Raw genomic sequence first — 19,216 nt, forward strand, 5'->3', positions numbered from 1 at the left:
AAAGGGGTTAAAGACCTGAGGCCCATTCTACAAATGCCTTCTAAATCTGTAGTTTAAACATTTGTTTTGCCATTGACTTGAATGGGAATTGGGAATTGAGGGGGTTGCTAATATGGCATAGACATCCACACAAAGCCACACGTTGGAGTGGTTAGCACCGCTCACAAATAGATGTACAAGCTTGCAGCGTGGCAGAAACTATATCTGCTGTTTTTGAATAGCCAATGCAAAAATCTAAAATGACACGGATGCGTTCCCAGTTTTAATGGGCTAAAGCTCACAGCCGTGTCAGAACACGACAACACGTTGAGAGTTTGTATGTCAGATATTTATTTTTGGGTGCACGACACTGGCTCACAGCTACGTATAAACCGGGCTTAACTCCAGAATGCACTGACTGTACGCTGTTCAGAACCATCAGAACTGTTCCGTTTTATAGATAGAACAGTTTTTTAACTCAAAATGCACACTATCAAGATATGCACATCTGGCCTTTCTGAGTGCAATTGTTTCTTCTTTTTTTTAAAGACACACTCCTTATTCTTATTCTAGCATAGAAGCACCTATAGAGTTTTAACAAGAATGCTTTTAATGTTAAATTATCTTAACAAGTAGAGGATTTATGAAAGATGCTCGGTGTCGTCGCCTTGATTATAGACCTCTTACTGTCATATTGTCGAAGCCCTGATGACGTTAACCTCTATCCCAAATATGAAATGGGATTTAAATATTATATTTTTTGTAGATGTATATTTTGCTGACCACCTCTACATTAACTCTGGTTGGTTTCATATTGTTTAAAAACCATAGTATGTCTATATGTCATGTTGGAAGGTATTGAGTGTAGGCTGTAAAATCTGTATGTTAATCACAACTCCTAATTGACAAGCACTGTAGATATCGGTTGGCCTACTACAGTATGTTATCATCACTGACAATAATAACAACATTGATCTGAAAAGCTGTGTCGTCTTGTGTTTATGAACTTACTGTAACTCTACGCCTGTAGGTCATAGCAGTGGTGGCCATTTTGTGTTGGCACATATAGAAAACCCATTCACTTTTCCCATGGAGATTTCCCAAAATATTTATATAAATAATTTTAAGCCTAGAACCATGCCATCCGGCTCCTGGTCAATCAAGACCATAAAACATTTGATTCTGCGTTAAAAAAATGTATAATAATTGGAAACCGCAAAAAAAAGTATTTATTATATCACAAGGAGACTGGATGGCTTAATATAATTAATTTAAATACCTGTAAATATTTCCGGAATTCTCTATGGGAAACATGAATGGGTTTTCTGTATGTGGCACCACAAAATGGCTGGCACCACTATGCCCTCCTAGGTCAGGAGGCCTATTTTACTGTAGGCCCTCATATGAGTCATAATAATAAATGAGGTAATTGTGAAGGTTATGTTAGTAACATTTCCAAGGGTATGGCCTAGTTGGACATAATCCTATTCATCATCAGTAAACACAGTTAATTTGAACTTGAAGGTCAATGACTGCATGCAGTGTCCATTATCAGGGCATTTATGCAGAGCAAACCTGGCTGCTGCAACATATTAGGCATGACTTAACAACTTAAACCCTATAGGCCTACTGTATATTGTCTCGGTCGGGTGGAAAACATATACTGTATGTCTGAAACGGTTACTTTTCAGGATTCAAATTCTAAAGTAGCAGATACTACTTTTGATGCTTTTGTGTAACGCTGTAATATAGGGCATCATTCATTTATGAAAAAACTCAAAAAAATAAAATATGGAGATAAGAGGTTTCTGCCCAACAGCAACGGAATACTTTGTGCCAGCTAGGGGCCTGTTCTTGGTCCCCTCCTTTTCTCTCTCTCTCTCATGCAGGAGACGTATGGATGGTGTTCTGTGTGAATATATTCATCAAATTTAATGTATGACAATGAAAATGCTTATGTTAATATAAGGTCTATTGCTCAAGCCCACCATTATCAGCAGACTGAATTTGCACATGTACTGTAACGCCCAGGGTTCAAAACCAGGTCTCCTGCATTGAAAGCCAACATCTTAACCACTAGCCTAAAGGGGAATTATCCATGGCTGGGAGAGATATTAGGCTTCTAGTCATTAGGTAGCCTGGATCCAGCCCAAAGACCCCGCCCACTCTCTGAGTGGACTGACAGTCTGATAATCAGGCTAATCATTAGGCACATATGCTCTGACTCTGAGCCACTATAGGCCTACACAGGTGAGCTACATTCTCCAATTAGTGACATCATTGCCTCTGCCAAAACAAAAGAAAAATAACCCCACCCCTTCTTCCTCTGGGTTTTGCATTCATATCAGAAAAGTCTACAGGTTGCTGTGAGCTTCAAGGACTACTGTTTAAAACAAACAAGCAAGCTAAAAGTTGTGATGTTTTGCTGTCTCACTTATCTGCCATCCCCTTTGCAGGTAGGCTAATTATCTATGCAGTTCTGCATAGATTTCATGGTTCTGCTTCTGCAACGTTTTGATTACAAGGACCTGTAGGCCTACAATTTTACTCTTGAGTTACAGACCGGTAAAGGGTCAATTTGGAAACCTCTTTAAAGAACCAAGTTTTCCCCATTCATTTTAATGTGCTGCTCATCACTACCAAATTGAATGCGTGCTATTCTAAGGTTGTGTAGTTTAAGATAAACAATCCTTTACTTATTGGGATGGCATAATGAAATGAATGCATGAAATAAAATTGTGGAAAAGAAGCCTTTTCTGTCTAAAGTTGTCCCACCGCCTCACCTGCCTGTATACATGCATAGATGTGCATGGGCCTTTGCAACCAAGATGTGACTGAGGAGGGTAAGAAGGCAAAACTGCAAAACTCTATAATAGAACACGACATATGTGAACATGCCAAGAGTGAGCTCAACGTGACAAAGGTCCTGATGCTGGGTGAGTTTTAAATGTGTTCTTCAAATATTTCTGCTGCAAAACAATGAGACATGTCTGCCAAGTGTCTGTCTATAAGTGAAATGACTTGTTCTGTGTGGTTGGTTTGCATCAGGTGCTGCAGAGAGTGGGAAGAGCACCTTAGTGAAACAGATCAAGATCATCCACAGTCATGGCTTCTCCAAGCAGGAGCTCATTAGCTTTAAGGTAGGGTCCATAGACATTTTTAAATCCTTACTGAAGACATATTTCTTTTCTCATATTTCTTCTCTGGCTTTTGAGCATAACTAAATCTGGCACACCAGAATAGAATAGTGAATAGATTTCACTAGCCGCAATTTGCAACTCAAGATTTTTTTGAGTGGTGTAACCACTCCCTTATGTAGCCGCAATTTGCAACTCTAGATTTTTTTATAATGGGATGAATCTAGAGTTGCAATACCCTCCACTGACTCCCTACTCATCCAATGTTCATTTGCGATCTGCTTGTATTAAACTACGTTAAAATCACCAACATTGCAGCTCTAGGCCAAGCTTGAATTATCCTCTTTCAATCTGCCGAGCTTTTGTGTCATAAAAATCCACCGTAGACATGTTATGAGCTACTTTCTGTCAAGAAATTCTGTGCAGGTGATTTTCTGTGCAGGTGTTGGAGTTTGGAAGCACTCGTTTTTATTAACGGATCGTGCTGCTGCCTCCTGCATTATGTGCAAATGCGAAACATGTACGCAGGGCCGTTCAGTGACTTACGACGAGTGCTTCCAAACTCCAGCACTTAGAAAAAATATCACCTGCACCGAATTTCTTGACAGAAAATAGCTCATAACATGTCTACAGTGGATTTTTATGACACAAAAGCTCAGCAGATTGAAAGAGGATAATTCAAGCTTGGCCTAGAGCTGCAATGTTGGTGAGTTTAACGTTGTTTAATACAAGCAGATCGCAGATGAAAATTGGATGAGTAGGGAGTCAATGGAGGGTATTGCAACTCTAGATTCATCCCATTATAAAAAAAATCTAGAGTTGCAAATTGCGGCTAAGATTTCACCTCACTGTTTTCCGCTGTGCGTATTTAACTTGTATTCATTGCTGCATGTATATTTTGCTGTGCCATTGTTCTCTTTATTATTATTATAATTACTACTGCACTTAAAAGGCATTATGATGGTTTCTTTCTTGTAACAACGTGAATGTTCGGCTAACTACTTTTCAGTAGGACTTTTGGGGCTCCGTTATTGACATGAATGAGCTAGTTTGACAGGAAATGCAAAGTTAATGATGATGGCGACAATGCACGCAAAGGCTCTGCCTGGGGGTCCCCTCAGCTCTTGGGGGGGGGGGGGGCCCTGGGCCAGCCAGTCCCGCACGATAATCCACCCCTGGGCACATAAGGCACCACTAGTGTTGACAGCGGTTGTTATCCTTCCACAGCTTGCGGTGCTCAACAACCTCCTGACCTCCATGAAGTTTGTGTTGCAGGGTATGGGAAAGTTCAGGATCAACCTCGCCAACAAGAAAAACAAGGTGAGGCCATCACACACTTAGACATTCAGACGCAAGATGTTTGTTTGAGATGAAGAGGAAAATTCACCAAGTGCACCAGTCTTTGTACATGCAGTACCTCATTGTCACTCTAGGTGTCTGTATCTATGCACTGCATGTGTGTGAGGAAATTAAGGCTCTGAACAACTGAAGACTGTGTCTTTCATTTGGTGTCGTAAAAAGGATGAAACAATTCCTACATTAGTAGCATTACGCCATTTTACAATAAATTAATTCACTAAATTCTCAAGCACTGGAATGCATTTTCTCATTGCAGTTCAAAGTGAACAAGAAAATCTGTGTATTATAAGCTATATATTCCTAATCTAAAAAGATGACTTAACTGTTTAAAAAGTGTGTGTGAATCAGTTTTTTTTATTGAATACATGTAAACTGCACAAGGTACAGTCAGACATTAAGGCTAAGGACATTACAAAAAAGTCCTGGGGACGTGTTTCCATTGTGGTATATTCAATTCATCATGGCATAAAATAATAATATCACCAGTAAGACCGAGAAGCGAGGTCGCGTGCACGCATCTGCCTAGGTGACGGCAGACTGCTGGGCGAGCGCTAGCGCTTTGGCATGGGGGGTCAGATCAACACATGGAATGAATTCTGTACTGTACTGGCCATATATGGAGTGTGTCTTGAGTGTACAGGGTTTGATGTGGTCAGATCAACATATGGAATGTCAGAACCGGTCAGCTCCATATATGGAGATCTAAGGGTTTGAGTTTTGAGGTCAGATGTAGAGTTGCTGGCCTATCTAGGTGATGATTCAGTCTTCATGTATGGTTAGGTTAGATGAGGTCAGTGTCGTGATCTTCATTTATGGAGATATAATGGAGGCGTTATGTCACGAGGCGTGACCATATATGGAGGCGTGATGTCACGAGGTGTGACCATATATGGAGGCGTGGGTGACTAACTGATGGGAGGTTTTCATAGTAAATGCGACCTACTGTCGCAATGAACAAAGCCAAAACACTCTACCTTCTGTATCTACTGTGTTGCCCTCCAGGTCCATGCCCGTGCCATCCTCTCTTGTGTCCAGTGTTATGGGGAGGACCAGGAGTTGCTCCCTTTCGTAGCTCATGCTTTCTATGCTCTGTGGACGGACCAGGGCGTGAGGACCGCCGCAGCCAGAGGCGCCGAGTTTGAGCTCAACGACTCTGCTCTCTAGTGAGTATATACTGTACCAACTCTTTTATGGTGTTCAGCATCCTTCAAGGGCCTTCAAGGACCCCTGGGGGTGCTGAACCACACCTTGAGAACCAGTGGTTTACATTCAACTACTCGTCTTCACTATAGAATTCACAGACACGGCATCGCTTGTCATCACCACTGATGTTATTGACGTAAAATTATGTATATGACGTAACTAAGTAAGTTAAATTGGCTCCAGGAAATCGGTGCTCGGAGTCTTGACATTTACAAAATGTTGTGTGTGTGTGGCTGTGGAGGCATAATTGCAGTCACATCATAATGGCACTGTTTCCAGGAAGACGGTGATTGGGTTGGAGAATGCAGATGTTTTATTTTTTTGTTGTAGTAAAGATGAGCACAAATGCAGTGATGGAAAGTAACTAAGTACATTTACTGAAGTACTGTACTTTTTACCTACTTGAGTATTTCCATTTTTGTTGAGTGGTGCAACCACTCCTATATACTGCAACCACTCCTATATACAGCTATGTGTGTGTGCCTGTGTACCTGGCACACACACATAGATAAAAAAAAATCAAGTAAGTGGTGCAACTCCGTCGCAGACCCGCAGCAATGCGCCCAGGGTGGCGCCCCGCGTCCGAAACGATTGAGAAATGACAGAGTTACCGTGTGGGGGTCCCCGGGGGTCCCCGGAACATCCAGACCCCCAGGAACACGGAGGAAGGAGGAGCGGATGAATTTACACTGGGAGAGGAAGTACGGCGGAAGTGTGGAAGGCACGTTACGTCACGCTGCCACTCAAGTGATTACTGGCCAATCACAGCGCATCTTTTCCGGGACTTACAGACCCGAACATGCGCTCTGTGACGCACGCTCATGCTTCCGCGGGGCTTCGAAAAGAATCTCGGGAAAGTTTTGATTATTATGTGCTCCCTTGAGCACATACGCTCCAGAGCCGGAGCCGTTTATATGTCTATGCCTGTGACCCTGTGTCCAAGCACGAAAATATATAGCGTTTGTTCACCCCCAGGTGTCACTATTGCACAGCCTAACACACAGGCCAGGGAGGAGGGCTTGTACAGTACAGTACAGTACAGTACAGTACAGTACAGTACAGTACAGTACAGTACAGTACAGTACAGTACAGTACAGTACAGTACAGTACAGTACAGTACAGTACCACTCACTTCAGATGGGTCTGATTTTTTTTGATAGATTAAACTTCTTCTCCACTTCTCCTCGTCCTTCTTTTCACATCAACACAATTGACAGCTTTAGTTACTTTGCAGATTTATATTTGATCTGAATACACCAAAAAAACTAAAGCTAAAGCTCGTATTTGACAGAAGAATCTGACATGTGTACAAATACATGTAATCATCCTCATGTGGGCTAAAGAGCTTTTTCAATTATTCACCTTTTACACGATCATGGCAAACGCACTCGGTGTAAAGTGACACCAAATCCAGATTGATTAATTTCTGTAGCCTACATCTTATGGGTATTGAAGACATGCCAGACTTGAATGGTGGCATCATTGACTGGAGAGTGTGAATGAAGTTCAGTAAATGTCACAAACATTTTTCACCACTCTGGGACTCGGGACTGTATGCCGCTGTGAGGCAACGGGCTGAACACTGCCAAGTTAAGATGGGAACATGACGGCTTCATCGGAATTCAATAAGTGAGTGGTTGGGAACTGGAAGGTAATCACTTTACTAACTCTCTCTTCCTGTTCTCCACTCTCTCCGATAGACCTTAAATCTCTCGTCCTCTGACCATTTTGCTGTCGTGACATACTTTTGGGGCTTTTTTGTGCAATTTTAAGGACAGGCATCACCTTAGGCTACGACGAGCAGACTTTTATTATAATAATCTGTCTCCCAACTTTTCTAACATCATTTAAATGTCATTCCAGAAAATGTTACATTAATAAGGCACACTGCATTATGGATGTATTATGTGACAGTCTACTAAATTTAGTTCCTGCCGCTCTTGGAGAAATGGAAATGTGCTCCCCAGACATCAGTGATCCTGTGCTTGCTAGACACCTGTCTTGTAACTCTGTGGTGAATTGCAGGGATGTGGGTATTGTGTTAGCCTTCATGATTTTGACTTCATGAATATGTACAAACAGATTTCACCCACTGATTACACTGTGACCTGTGTTGTGATGATAACACTGATTCTTAACAATTTGGCCTGTTTTATTGTGTAGTCATAGACTTTGGCTTTGTAAGGCAGTAAAATGGCATACAGTACCTGTATGCTAGATCATATCACCCCCTGCCCCTCAAGTGCCTTTGAGACTGCCCAATGTCCCCAGTCCTATTAGTCTGTCATCTGAGCCCGCTGAATTACAATTGCAAGGCCGACACCCTGACTTGCTCTGGATTTCCTGTATGTATTGGATTTGGGGCAGAGAGTCTTTGAGGGAGGTGGACATGCACCCTTGGGTGTGACGTGATGAGAATGGACCTGACTGGAATGTTTCCTGTCGGGTGAGGTCCTGGCTGGATGTGATGATGGGAGTGGGCCTGTCAGGTGAGGTCCTCGCTTGATGTGATGATGGGAGTGGGCCTGTCTGGTGAGGTCCTGGCTGGATGTGATGATGGGACTGGGTGGGCAATGCTGGTGGTAGGGCTGACTGCACCCTGTAGCTGTATGCGTGTTGGACCAGTGATGGAAGAATTACTCGCATGTTTTAAATACTCTGCGCTTGGGTGGCGCAGTGTTAAAGTCCCTGGTCACCATAGCAGTGCAAAAATGAAATGTGAAATGTTTAGAATCATGTGTAGACTGAAGGAGTCAAAGAATGTATTAATTATGGCCTTAACAGGGATCACACGGAGTGATACAATCTTTTCCTCTTGCTTCTAGAAACACTGGAAGCTGGATGTTTTTACATAGGCTATCTCTGATTTTATTGTCTGTTGTTTCTTTGTTTTGTATTGTACCCACTGCGTCTGAAATAAAGTATCTATATAATATAATATAATATATAGGGCTTGAAATAATAATCAAAATCTACAAAGTAACTAGAACTAAAGTTTTCATATAATTGTAGTGTTGCCTCTGAGATGTAGTGGAGTAGAAGTAAAAATACTGAACATTGTAAATACTCAAAAATACCTCAACATTTTAGTACTTGTATGTACTTTTTTTGTTACTTTACACAACTGATTACAACCTGTGGTATTGTGCCAGCTGTGTGTCTCCAAGTGAACATTGGTCCCCCCCCCCCCCCCCAGGCAAAAAAGGTCTGCAGGAATCCCTGGTATTAATGAAACTCCTTTTATAGGTGAATGCTGCTGATGGCATAAGATGAAGGAACGCTGTTGCTTCTTTGCTATCTTTTGTAAAGGATGGAATACCACTAACACTCTTTAGCAGCTGGCCCATCATGTCAACAAACACTGGTGTTTTCATCTTGATGTTTTAATGTTCCTACTAAGGTCTCCTTCTTTTCTAGCTTCTTCGAGAACATCAGTCGGATCATTGCCCCAAACTTCATTCCTTCAGAGATGGATGTATTGAGAGCGAGAGTGAGGACCTGTGGAATCATCGAGACCCAGTTTGAAGTTAACGAAACGATCTTTCGGTAAGAACTTGTAAGGAGCCTCTCTGTCTGTCTCTCTGTGTCTCTCTCTCTCTCTCTCGCTCTCTCTCTCTCTCTATCCCAGGAACTGATGGCCAGCAACACATTGTTTTTGAGGGGCGCTAGCACCTCCTATTCCTATATACAGCTTTAATGTTTGTCTTTCAACGATGCTTGTTTAAGAAAACGCCATAGACAATGAAGAGTTTTTGTTTTTGTTTGTTTTTGAGGACTAAAACAAACATTAGCACCCGTTGCTTAAACAAACATTATGTTGTAATTGATGTAAGTCGGTAAGATGATAAGAGCACCCCTCACTTCATGATTGTGATTTTTTTTAACTTAGTTATCAGTTTGCCCATGTCCCTTTTTGCCCATATATGTGCCCCTACAGTATAGGGAGATGATTGATTTGTTTGCGGCTGATGCCATGACAACACATTGAGGTTAGACAACACACTCCATATTTGAGCATAGCTGCATTGGGAGCTCCTTATATGGTTATGGCTGTGTCTGAGTGACGTTAGTGGTCTGCATGCCTGCCCGACCTCCCATTGGCCATATTTGACTATAGGATAATACCGTTGCCTGGTACTGTGATATGCTAACACAGAGCCTAGATCTTGTGTCAAAATGAATGATATCCTTCTACAGAACAACAGCTCCACTGTACCGTTTGTACTGTAGCTTCTTCAAACAGTTCATACTTGGATTAGTCACCTCTCACTTCTCCCGTCTTTTTTGTTTTTTTTTTAATACATTTTATTCAAAGAGTATGACATATTATGCAAGTTTCACAGAAAGAAAATACAACTCTTTTTTTATATTTTCTCCCACAACTCCTTTCCCAATCCTCCCCACCCACCCACCCACCCACCCACCATCTTTCCCCACGAGGCCAGACATACAACAACATAAATTATATACAGGTATAAAACCAATAAGTTGAGTACATAACTAAGATACACACAACATATATACAGGTATAAAACCAATAGGTTGAGTACATAACTAAGATACAAAGAAAGGGATCACATGGTTATGTTCACAGAAATTAATAAACAACTTAAAAGGGGGTAAAATAAGAGACATACAAATAATAATAATACAAAAAATTAAAAAAAAAACAGTAATAAATACAAATAATAATAAAAACAATAATAATTAAAATAATAATAATAATAAGACTTATATATAAAGAGATAAAGCTTGTAAGAGCTTAATTGGCTCATTTCTTGACCCTCATGTGTAATGATTTCTGATATATTAGGCTATATATCTTGCACCAAGTAGAGATCCGCACACCAACACCATGTGTCTTCAGTCAGGTGAAAGTGATTCTAAACTGCTTACATACGTCATTAAACGTATGTCATTAAAGGTTGCCAATGGTTATAAAATTTATCAGAGGACCCTCGAATCGTGAATTAGATTTTTTCAAGTTTCAGAAAGGGCATAACGTCAATCAACCTCAACCATGATTTAGCCGAGGGAGGGGACTCTGCCTTCCACTGTAAAAGTATACTCCTGCGGGCGATTAATGAGGCGAAGGCAATAACATTAAGTTGCTTTTTGGGTAAAACTACATCCTCCTCCGGGATTCCAAAAATTGCAATTTGGGGGCAAGGCAAAATGGTTGTCTCCAGCACCTCAGAAATGACATCAAAGAAAGATTTCCAGAATGGTAACAATTTGGGGCAAGACCAGAACACTTCTCCCGTTTTTATGTGAGAGCTTCTGGGAACTGAGCTTAATCACTTGGCTGTCAATTATTACAATTTGGGGGTTTATTCTAGGCAGAAATGTTCAAAACATATTAAACATTTAGGGTGATTTCAGCACAAAATATGTCCGGGATGTTATGATGAACACTGAATGTTGTTTCCCCCCAACCCAAATTAGACTTAAATATATTTGTATAATTTTGTAGATTTGCACTTTGCATGAGTCGCCCCGGTCCCCAGACCCAGGTAATGCTTTTTCCAGGCTAGTGCTACTTCAAACACCACAGCTCTGGGTTACTGTCCTCCAGCTTTTGAAAGATGACTTTTTACTCTTGAGTGGATAAATGTTTGATTTCCGTAGACATGAGTATAGCAATCATGCACCTGGTTGACTGTGTCTGCTCTATTGCCCGTGTCACCTAGACCCACAGCTGCACTTGATGCATGACGTTCAATCTTTGACATTGTAAGTAAATGGTCTGTTGGATACTTCTTTAGTTTAGAAATTGGTCACGGTACTGAAAAAACAACTCCTTGGGCTACTGGCAGCGACAGTGTGCACAAGACATTTGGCACTGATCGGTCCAACGGTTTGTGAGATTATCCCCAGAAATGAACAGTCACTCACTCACTCACTCACTCACTCACTCACTCACTCACTCACTGTGTATACTAGGAGTTGGGCAGTTATAACACTTAGGTCAGGAGTGTTCAGGCCAAGGACCCCCTAGCTGAGAGGGAGATGAAGCAGGTACCTCCACTACATTGTATAAAATTGTGTTGCAGATTAAACATTTTCATAGATTTCATAGATAGCTTCATAGACTTGTTTGACAGAACTGTCATCAGTGTTGGAGTCATGTTAATGTTTATTTATTTTATTTTTTGACATATTGTATCTGTAGCATGTTGTTGTGTATGATGTGTTTTGGGGTGTGACGGACCACAGGAAGAATCGCCATGCTTAGACAAGTGCTAATGGGGATCCATAAAGTAACTTGGTAAACTTGACCTTTCACTCTGTACTTTCACTCTGTACTCTTTTTTTCCCCCCTCTACAACAAACCTCTTTGTCAAAAATAGCCAATCTACAAGCTCTCAGCTCAATGCCTTGCGTCACAATGTGTTGTGAACATACACAGAGAATGTTTTCACAGCCAAAATATGTAAATGCACATGATACTGTACAAGTGCACAATGTAGGCTACTTCTAATTCATGGAAGTAATCTTTTCTGTAATTGGCGACACCTGGTGACAAATGTGTAACTACTATGTATGAGAACAGGTGAAAATGTCCAGTCTACAAACTCGCAACGTGTTTCATCCTATTTTCACCCTTTTTGAAAAAAACAAAAACACAAAAATGTGCTAATGACATTCCCAAAATGGGGATGCCAGGTTGAAAGTTGGTCTGTGATATTGGTAAATAAAATCTTCTGACAAAAAATGACTACATTGGATCTATTGTAAGACAGGTGAGGTTCTTTATTACATTTCCTGAAAGGTAAACGGTTTTGGACACTGGCGTTTCCAGACTATGCTTCATACACATCACCACTGGCCCATTGACCTTATTGTCTTGCTGTGTTGACAGCTTGTATGATGTGGGATCCCAGCAGAGCCTGAAGAGGAAGAAGTGGCTGGGCTGCTTCGACTGCGTCCAGGCCGTGTTGTTTGTGGTGGATCTGAGCGGCTATGATGTGAACATGATGGATGACCCCTCACCTGGGACACACAGAGTAATGCAGTGTTCGTTCTCTCTCTCTCTAAATGTTGACTTAATGACTTACTTAATGGGTTGACGATTCTACAAATGTTTTCTGATATAGAAACTTGGGTTGCTAAATCAGTGACCTGTGTGAGACACAAGTTTAAAAAAATGTATATATTCAAAGATTTTCACAAATGTTCATAATTTTTCTAAAATGGCAGATCTACAAGATCATATCGCTGCACAATATGACTTGTATATCTGCTATTTTTTAATAGAAAAGTATAAAATATGGTAAAAATGGTTGTGACAATATTAACTACTAAAATGACACAGATTCTTTCCCGGTTTTTATGGTTTTAATTATTAAGAAGTGATTATTTACTAATCTTAATATGCAGATAGATAGCTAATTGAATTGAGGACTGTCTGGTATTAAGTCCTCTTCTGTCTTTTTCAACATATCTTTGCTGCTTCAGAGCCGGCTGCAGGCAAGCCTTGATCTGTTTACATCCATCTACACAAACACCGTTTTTAAGGACACTCCGTGGGTAAGTTTTAAAAGGCCTAATACAATCGTTACACATTAAGCACTTAAACGCTATATGGGGCCCTCCTTTTTACACTCTACACCAAATCTCTTTCCCAAAAGTAATCAATCTACAAGCTCACATTGCAGAAGTAATGACATTTTCACTGAATGTTAGCCTGTTATACCATGCCCAGAATGGGGACACTAAAGCTTTGTTTATTGTTTACCAGTATGTTGGGACACGGACTCTGTGTGTATTGGGATGTCTGTATATATATTATACACCCAGTTAACTCTGTGGGTGTGAGAGGAATACTGAGCGGTTGGTATTATAATCACCTTGCCAAGCAGACGGGTCACTCACATCCTGGCAGTGATTGCCTCTGACACGGATAATTAGTGCAACTGCCTGGACGTGACGGTCTCAAGGCAGGTGATTTGTGTTTGTCATGTCAGCTGGAAGGGCTGTTTTTAAAACCCTGCAGTGTAAAGTGTTTGTTTGATTTAAATTGTGGTGATATTTAAAGAGCCATGTACAGTACAGTGGGAGTCACTGGATGTTGGTCACAGTGATATTTTTAAGCAGCTGGGTGCAGGTTTGTTTTTATTTTTGCTCTTGCGTGATTGCCCCCCTGGGCAGTTAATTCCACCCATTTCCTATACACAGCAGCAGCGGGGCCAATATAAATGTTTTCATACGTCACTCGCTCATAATGTCAAGGGGGTGGTTTGGGTTCTAAACCATGTAGGCTAGTCATCACAATACAGTACAGAAAAGTCAATTACCACATGTTCTTTTTACAGCATAAATTATGGGTAATTATTAATTTGATATCATGTTGGATTTCTATCATTCTATCATAATTAAAGGGGGGGGAAAGCCACACACTTCAACCCTAACTGTACAACTCCAGACACGACAAGATGGAGACATTTTCAAGGCCTTAACCTGACTTAGTTGTAATAAAATCTACAATGCCTTGAATAAGAAGACATTCTCCAGTGTTCTGGCAGTTCTGCCCTGGTATTCAGTGTATTCACTAATTGAATCAAACCAATTAGATACTGTATGTGTATGTCCCTAAAACAAATTTGGTGTCCTACCTGACACCAGGGTCTACATTTCTCTTTCTCAATGGAAGAGTGGGGAAACTACCTCCAACCATTGCAGATGTACTACTGTTGGCCTTCCTTCACAAGACAACAGGGTATTCTTGGAGTATTCTTAACTAGTATCTTTTCCTAATAAAGTTTTTTATTCTTTTTGTCCTGTAACGTGACTTTGAGTACCTTGAAAAGGTCTATATAAATCGTATGTATTATGTGCAAGGGATCACATCTGCTGTGGCTGACCTGTCCGATGTTTGAGTAGCAGGTCTCTGGTGCAGTTTCCGCAAGAGTTGTACTGTAGAATAGAATTTCACTCAACCATGGTTGACTGACTGTAGCGATGGTGCACACTTATTGCCGAGTGTCTTTCTTTGAATGGACTTTGGAAGCATTTGCCAGGGGCTAGCCTTTGATGGGCATGCAATGAAGAAGGTCATTAGTGGTGTTCAATCTGTCTCTTGGCTCTGGATGAATGGAGTGTTCCTGGTGTAGACGGGCCATGGTTGGTGACTCTCAGCTGAGACAGTGACTTGCTGTAGCTTGCTGTTTTGGAATGGATGACGCCAGAAGGTGGAGAAGGGTGTTGGGGAGTTCTTGAGTACAGAGGAATTGAACCACAATCGTTGGAGTAACTTCCATCTTATCATATCATTGTTGCCAGTTTGATTTCCCTCTCATTTTGCATCACAGTCTCAAAACTTTGGATGTCATTGATAATGAAGGATTGATAAGTGCATATATATAGTATCATCCTTGTTGTTTACTAACTTAAGAAAATGTTAGTGTAATGTCACATGAGTCTTGAAGCAGTTTATACCAAAGGAAAAAATAGTATTGCGTCTAGTGCTCATCGAATTATTTCAGCATGTCCATTATGTTTGCATCCTGTTGAAAATGTACCACTTCAGTGCCAATTATAACCACTTATCTAAATTGATTGTAAATTATTTCTCTTCTATAGATTCTGTTCATGAACAAAACTGATCTATTCCGGGAGAAGATCCTATACTCAGGAAGACACTTAAGATTGTACCTCCCATCTTATAAAGGTATGCCTCCATAACTGCTTTTGTGTATTGAATTTCTTGGTGGAAACAAATGTTGTTCTACCTTCTCTGGTCATCCTGATTCCTTGTGAGAAACGGAGCAATTTAGAGCAACTACTTGACACACACACACACACACACACACACACACACACACTCACACACACACACACCCCCCCACGGAAACCACTGATCTTTTTTTGTTGTTGCTTTTTCTGCCTTTATTGATAGGATAAAAGTAGACTGACAGGAAATGGGGAGAGAGATGGGGGAGGGGGGGGGGAGACACGCGGTAAAGGCCGTCTGGATCTAGAGTCGAACCCGCGGCATGCCGTCAGGCTGGCTCAGCAGCCTAGGTGCCCAGACGGTTGAGCTAACCATCCGGGCTGGGAACCACTGATATAAATGATTTAATACTGCCATTTGTCTCCCTGTAGGAGCTGATGGTGACGTGGATGCTGCAGCATACCACATCACTACCATGTTTCTGGAGTGTAACAACAACCCCAACAAGCCCATCTACCACCACTTTACCATCGCCACAGACACCTCCAACATACGGGTGGCGTTCGAGGTGCTGATGGAGCAAATCAAGGAAAATCAAGTGCCCAGTTTTACCACACTAGTTCAGCCATTTGATGTTGAAGATGGGCATGCTCCTGTCTCCAGGTAGCCCTGTCACCCAGGGCAATCCCCTTGTAGATCTGCTATTTTTGGGGCGTGACATGACACTGTGCACGACCAAGTCACCCATAACATAAGCCTAATTCCTACTGTGTGAGCAAAGCCATGAATCATGGCTCCAATAGAATCTAGTAGAGCCATGGCTTTTCTCACACAATATAAGAATTTGGCTTCAACAACACCCTTTACCACAACACACATTCTTGAGTCAGTCATAGATTGCAAAAGGTCATAGTAAACACAAATCTATGGGAAGTACATCGATTTGTGTTGCTGTACTAGAAGTTGTAATAGGTTTTTACTGATTTTAAAATTCAATTTTAAAGCTTTTTTTGTTTTTAATAAATATTTTATTGATAAAGCTCTACCTAGTTTTTCACTCATTCTTATTCATTCCTCTTATGGGGATAGGGTTGTGTTGCTGGGGTATAATGAAATTTAACCCAAAAGACACAAATGTGTTACTTGGCAGTTGGCAGGTGTCAAATTTTGTATTTTTAAAAAGGGATTAAATTTAAATACAAATCTCCCTCTCCCTCTCCCTCCCTCTCCCCTGTCCATCTTCACTTAATACTATCAAAGGCAGAAAAGCCACAAAAAAAAGGAACTCAATCTGTAAAGTGAAAAGACGAGAGTGTAAATGACAGTGCAGGTTGAGGGTAGAGATGGAGGCACATTCAGAGGACTGTTTTGGAAACATCACAATTTAAATTATCTAAAATATGGACCTGCTAACATGTCAAAACTGATACGTACAATCTAAATGATTTCCTTTTATCTGTTGCGATTTAATTTAATATCAAACAGTTGCTGTCTTGAGGATGATCAGAGTATCTTTGATCATCCTGTCTTTATTGCATGAAGATATGTAAACATGGAGATGGACAATTAATGACAACTTGGATGAATGTACCTTGTTATTACAGTGCATTATGTAAAATATTGTGAATACACATCAGCCACAAAGAATGTTGTAGAGGCATTGGCGGAATGGAAAATAAGTTCTTTCATTTGGTGGAACAAAGATAGATCTTCAGTTTTCACCGCAAACCAAGGCTTATCCCATGATATCTGATCAATATTCTGCACAGTCTGTGGCGTCCAATGACAGGAAGACATCGGCTTTACACTTGAATAACCCCTTGATGCTTCGGTCGAGTTCACAGCTCTGCAGGTTGGGTGTGATGTCTTTGATGCATATGGGCTGTTGGAGAAAAAAAACACAGGGATGTATTATTGAGGGATTCCATACATCCTTGCAGTGTAGTCGGTTACCCAAGTGTCTCCAATACACCAAATGATTTTGGGGGGTCCCAAGATGATTAGCTTAAAGGACCACTTCACCACTTTGTAATCTTATGTTCATATGGTACACACTATTGTTTTTACTGTCCGTGTCTCATAGGAGGGCTGTGGGCACTAGTTCAGAAACCCGTCCACCAGTGACATCATTGTTGGGCAGATTTTTTTTAAACGAGATTAAAAATATATATTTCGATTTTTATTATTGTGAGAATGATGGCTTCCATTTACGCATTGCAACTTTTCAGGAATAGAAAGCCTGCAGTTTCTATTAGCTTGGATTGCCCATTACTGATGTCACTGGTGGACGGGTTTCTTAACTGCCCACAGCCGCCCTATGAGACACAGACTGAGTATAGAAAATAGTTGTGCTATTTTATCATGATCATTAGTGAGGCCCAATTATATGAAGATAGGTTGAAAAGTGGTGAAGTGGTCCTTTAATGTGCAACATTGTTTTCTCACTAACAAATAAATATACAGACACAGTATAAGTTTATGCAGGGTATCTGCTCATTCCTAAAGTTACAATTTAAAGACTTAATACCAAATTTGCCAAATTGTGAAATATTACTTAAGGTAGAGGCAAAACATTGTGAAAATAGCACATCTACAAGCTTGTAGATCTGCTATTTTCACAACATTAATCTGTGGAACTAAAAACTATACTTGGACTATATTCTCAAAAATATAGCCGATCTACAAGCTCACAGCGTGTGTGCAACACAATATGTGAGCATGATGTAGATCTGGTATTTGGTTTTAAACTGTTTGAAGAAAAGAGGGGGAAAAAGAAAATTAAACGATTTTGAATTCTTTGGAACATTTTACACATTTGTGGGTTCCTGGCACAAAACATTTTAAACATTCCGCATCCAAAAATAGCCTATAGATGCATGTAATTGGGGGGTCCTTGATATGAAAATGTCACAGTCTAAAATAATGCCTGCCCTATGCTATGGCTGTAAAGAATGCCTGCAGTGTAACCTACGGCTGTAAAGTGACTGCTGTGTTCCAGCTCCCGGTGCTGAACGGACAGCTCCCCCATTCGAAATACGGTGGAATTTGAAAAGCTATAGCCTATTCCTATTGTTTCTCTTCTTTATAATAACTTTATATAGCACCTTTTCAAAATCAATTTTACAAAGTGCTTCACAATAACAATAAAAAATACAATATACAATAACGATCAAAACAATACAACAGTTTATAAAAAGTGTTTAAAAAAAAGTCTAGTTTCTGTTTGATCCTGCTTTACTTACAGTGTTAAAGAAGAAATTCAGAGAACCAATAAAGTCTTGTATGTTGTTTCCTGTTGGTTCTCTGCTGTTGTCAGATGAATCCCGCTCGGCTCTCCTGGCGAACGGGAATCTGCGGAAGCCAGACCCGGACAGCAAGCCAGACGCTCTGCCCACGGAATAGTAGCTCGGACCGGCGGTCACCTGCTTGTACCATGCTTCCGTTGGACTGCACCGCAGCAGCAGCAGCATGGAGATAACAGCGATACAGAAAGTGAGTTTAACTGTCATCTCCATAAAGAAACTGAAGTTGATCGGCGGTGCGGTCACTGACTGCGGTGGCTTGTTCCTCAATACAACTTTAAGCAACTGCGGTCGCTCGTCTCCTCTCTCACTACTAGGTATCTTGTTTCGAATGTATTCTCTACTTATAAAGACCCCGTGATCGTAGGCTATGCCTCTTGTGCACGACCATAGCCTCTAAAGTGCACGACGCAGATCACTTATATATTCATTGGAATGCCTTCTGACTATGATGAGCACTGTCTGGAGTGGCTAACCAGGACCGTGTCCAGGCTTTCCAAGACTGGTATATAGCCAGCCTTAGCCTATACTAGGATACATGGAGGGTTTTCTATCTAAAATAG

General features: G+C 40.9%; 2 protein-coding genes across 2 annotated transcripts; one reads left to right on the plus strand and one right to left on the minus strand.

Annotated features, from left to right (window-relative positions):
• The first annotated feature begins 2,275 nt into the window (after positions 1-2,275).
• LOC306936799 (guanine nucleotide-binding protein G(o) subunit alpha-like) lies at positions 2,276-16,396 on the plus strand. Its single transcript, XM_079520422.1, has 10 exons — positions 2,276-2,435; positions 2,783-2,915; positions 3,028-3,119; positions 4,344-4,436; positions 5,478-5,638; positions 9,096-9,224; positions 12,541-12,685; positions 13,137-13,208; positions 15,261-15,348; positions 15,783-16,396. Exons 1-10 carry the CDS (start codon positions 2,397-2,399, stop codon positions 16,016-16,018), a joined length of 1,188 nt encoding a protein of 395 aa, XP_079376548.1. The 5' UTR covers positions 2,276-2,396; the 3' UTR covers positions 16,019-16,396.
• A 708-nt stretch (positions 16,397-17,104) lies between these two features.
• On the minus strand, positions 17,105-18,860 carry LOC306937140 (neuropeptide B-like; the record flags this gene model as incomplete). The annotated part of the gene is made up of 2 exons (XM_079520806.1): positions 17,105-17,233; positions 18,594-18,860. The coding sequence occupies 2 exons, from the start codon at positions 18,858-18,860 to the stop codon at positions 17,105-17,107; spliced, it is 396 nt and encodes a 131-aa protein (XP_079376932.1).
• Between the last annotated feature and the right edge of the window lie 356 nt (positions 18,861-19,216).

Source organism: Electrona antarctica (genome assembly GCF_951216825.1).
Source record: "Electrona antarctica genome assembly, chromosome: 14".
Taxonomy (NCBI): Eukaryota; Metazoa; Chordata; class Actinopteri; order Myctophiformes; family Myctophidae; genus Electrona; species Electrona antarctica.

Bases quoted from the DNA above. Each gene is read 5' to 3' on its own strand.
- LOC306936799 (XM_079520422.1), top strand. From the start codon at position 2,397: ATGTTTTGCTGTCTCACTTATCTGCCATCCCCTTTGCAG. The intron at 2,436-2,782 runs GTAGGCTAATTA...ATACATGCATAG, and splicing joins ATCTGCCATCCCCTTTGCAG to ATGTGCATGGGCCTTTGCAA. The intron at 5,639-9,095 runs GTGAGTATATAC...CTTCTTTTCTAG, and splicing joins CTCAACGACTCTGCTCTCTA to CTTCTTCGAGAACATCAGTC.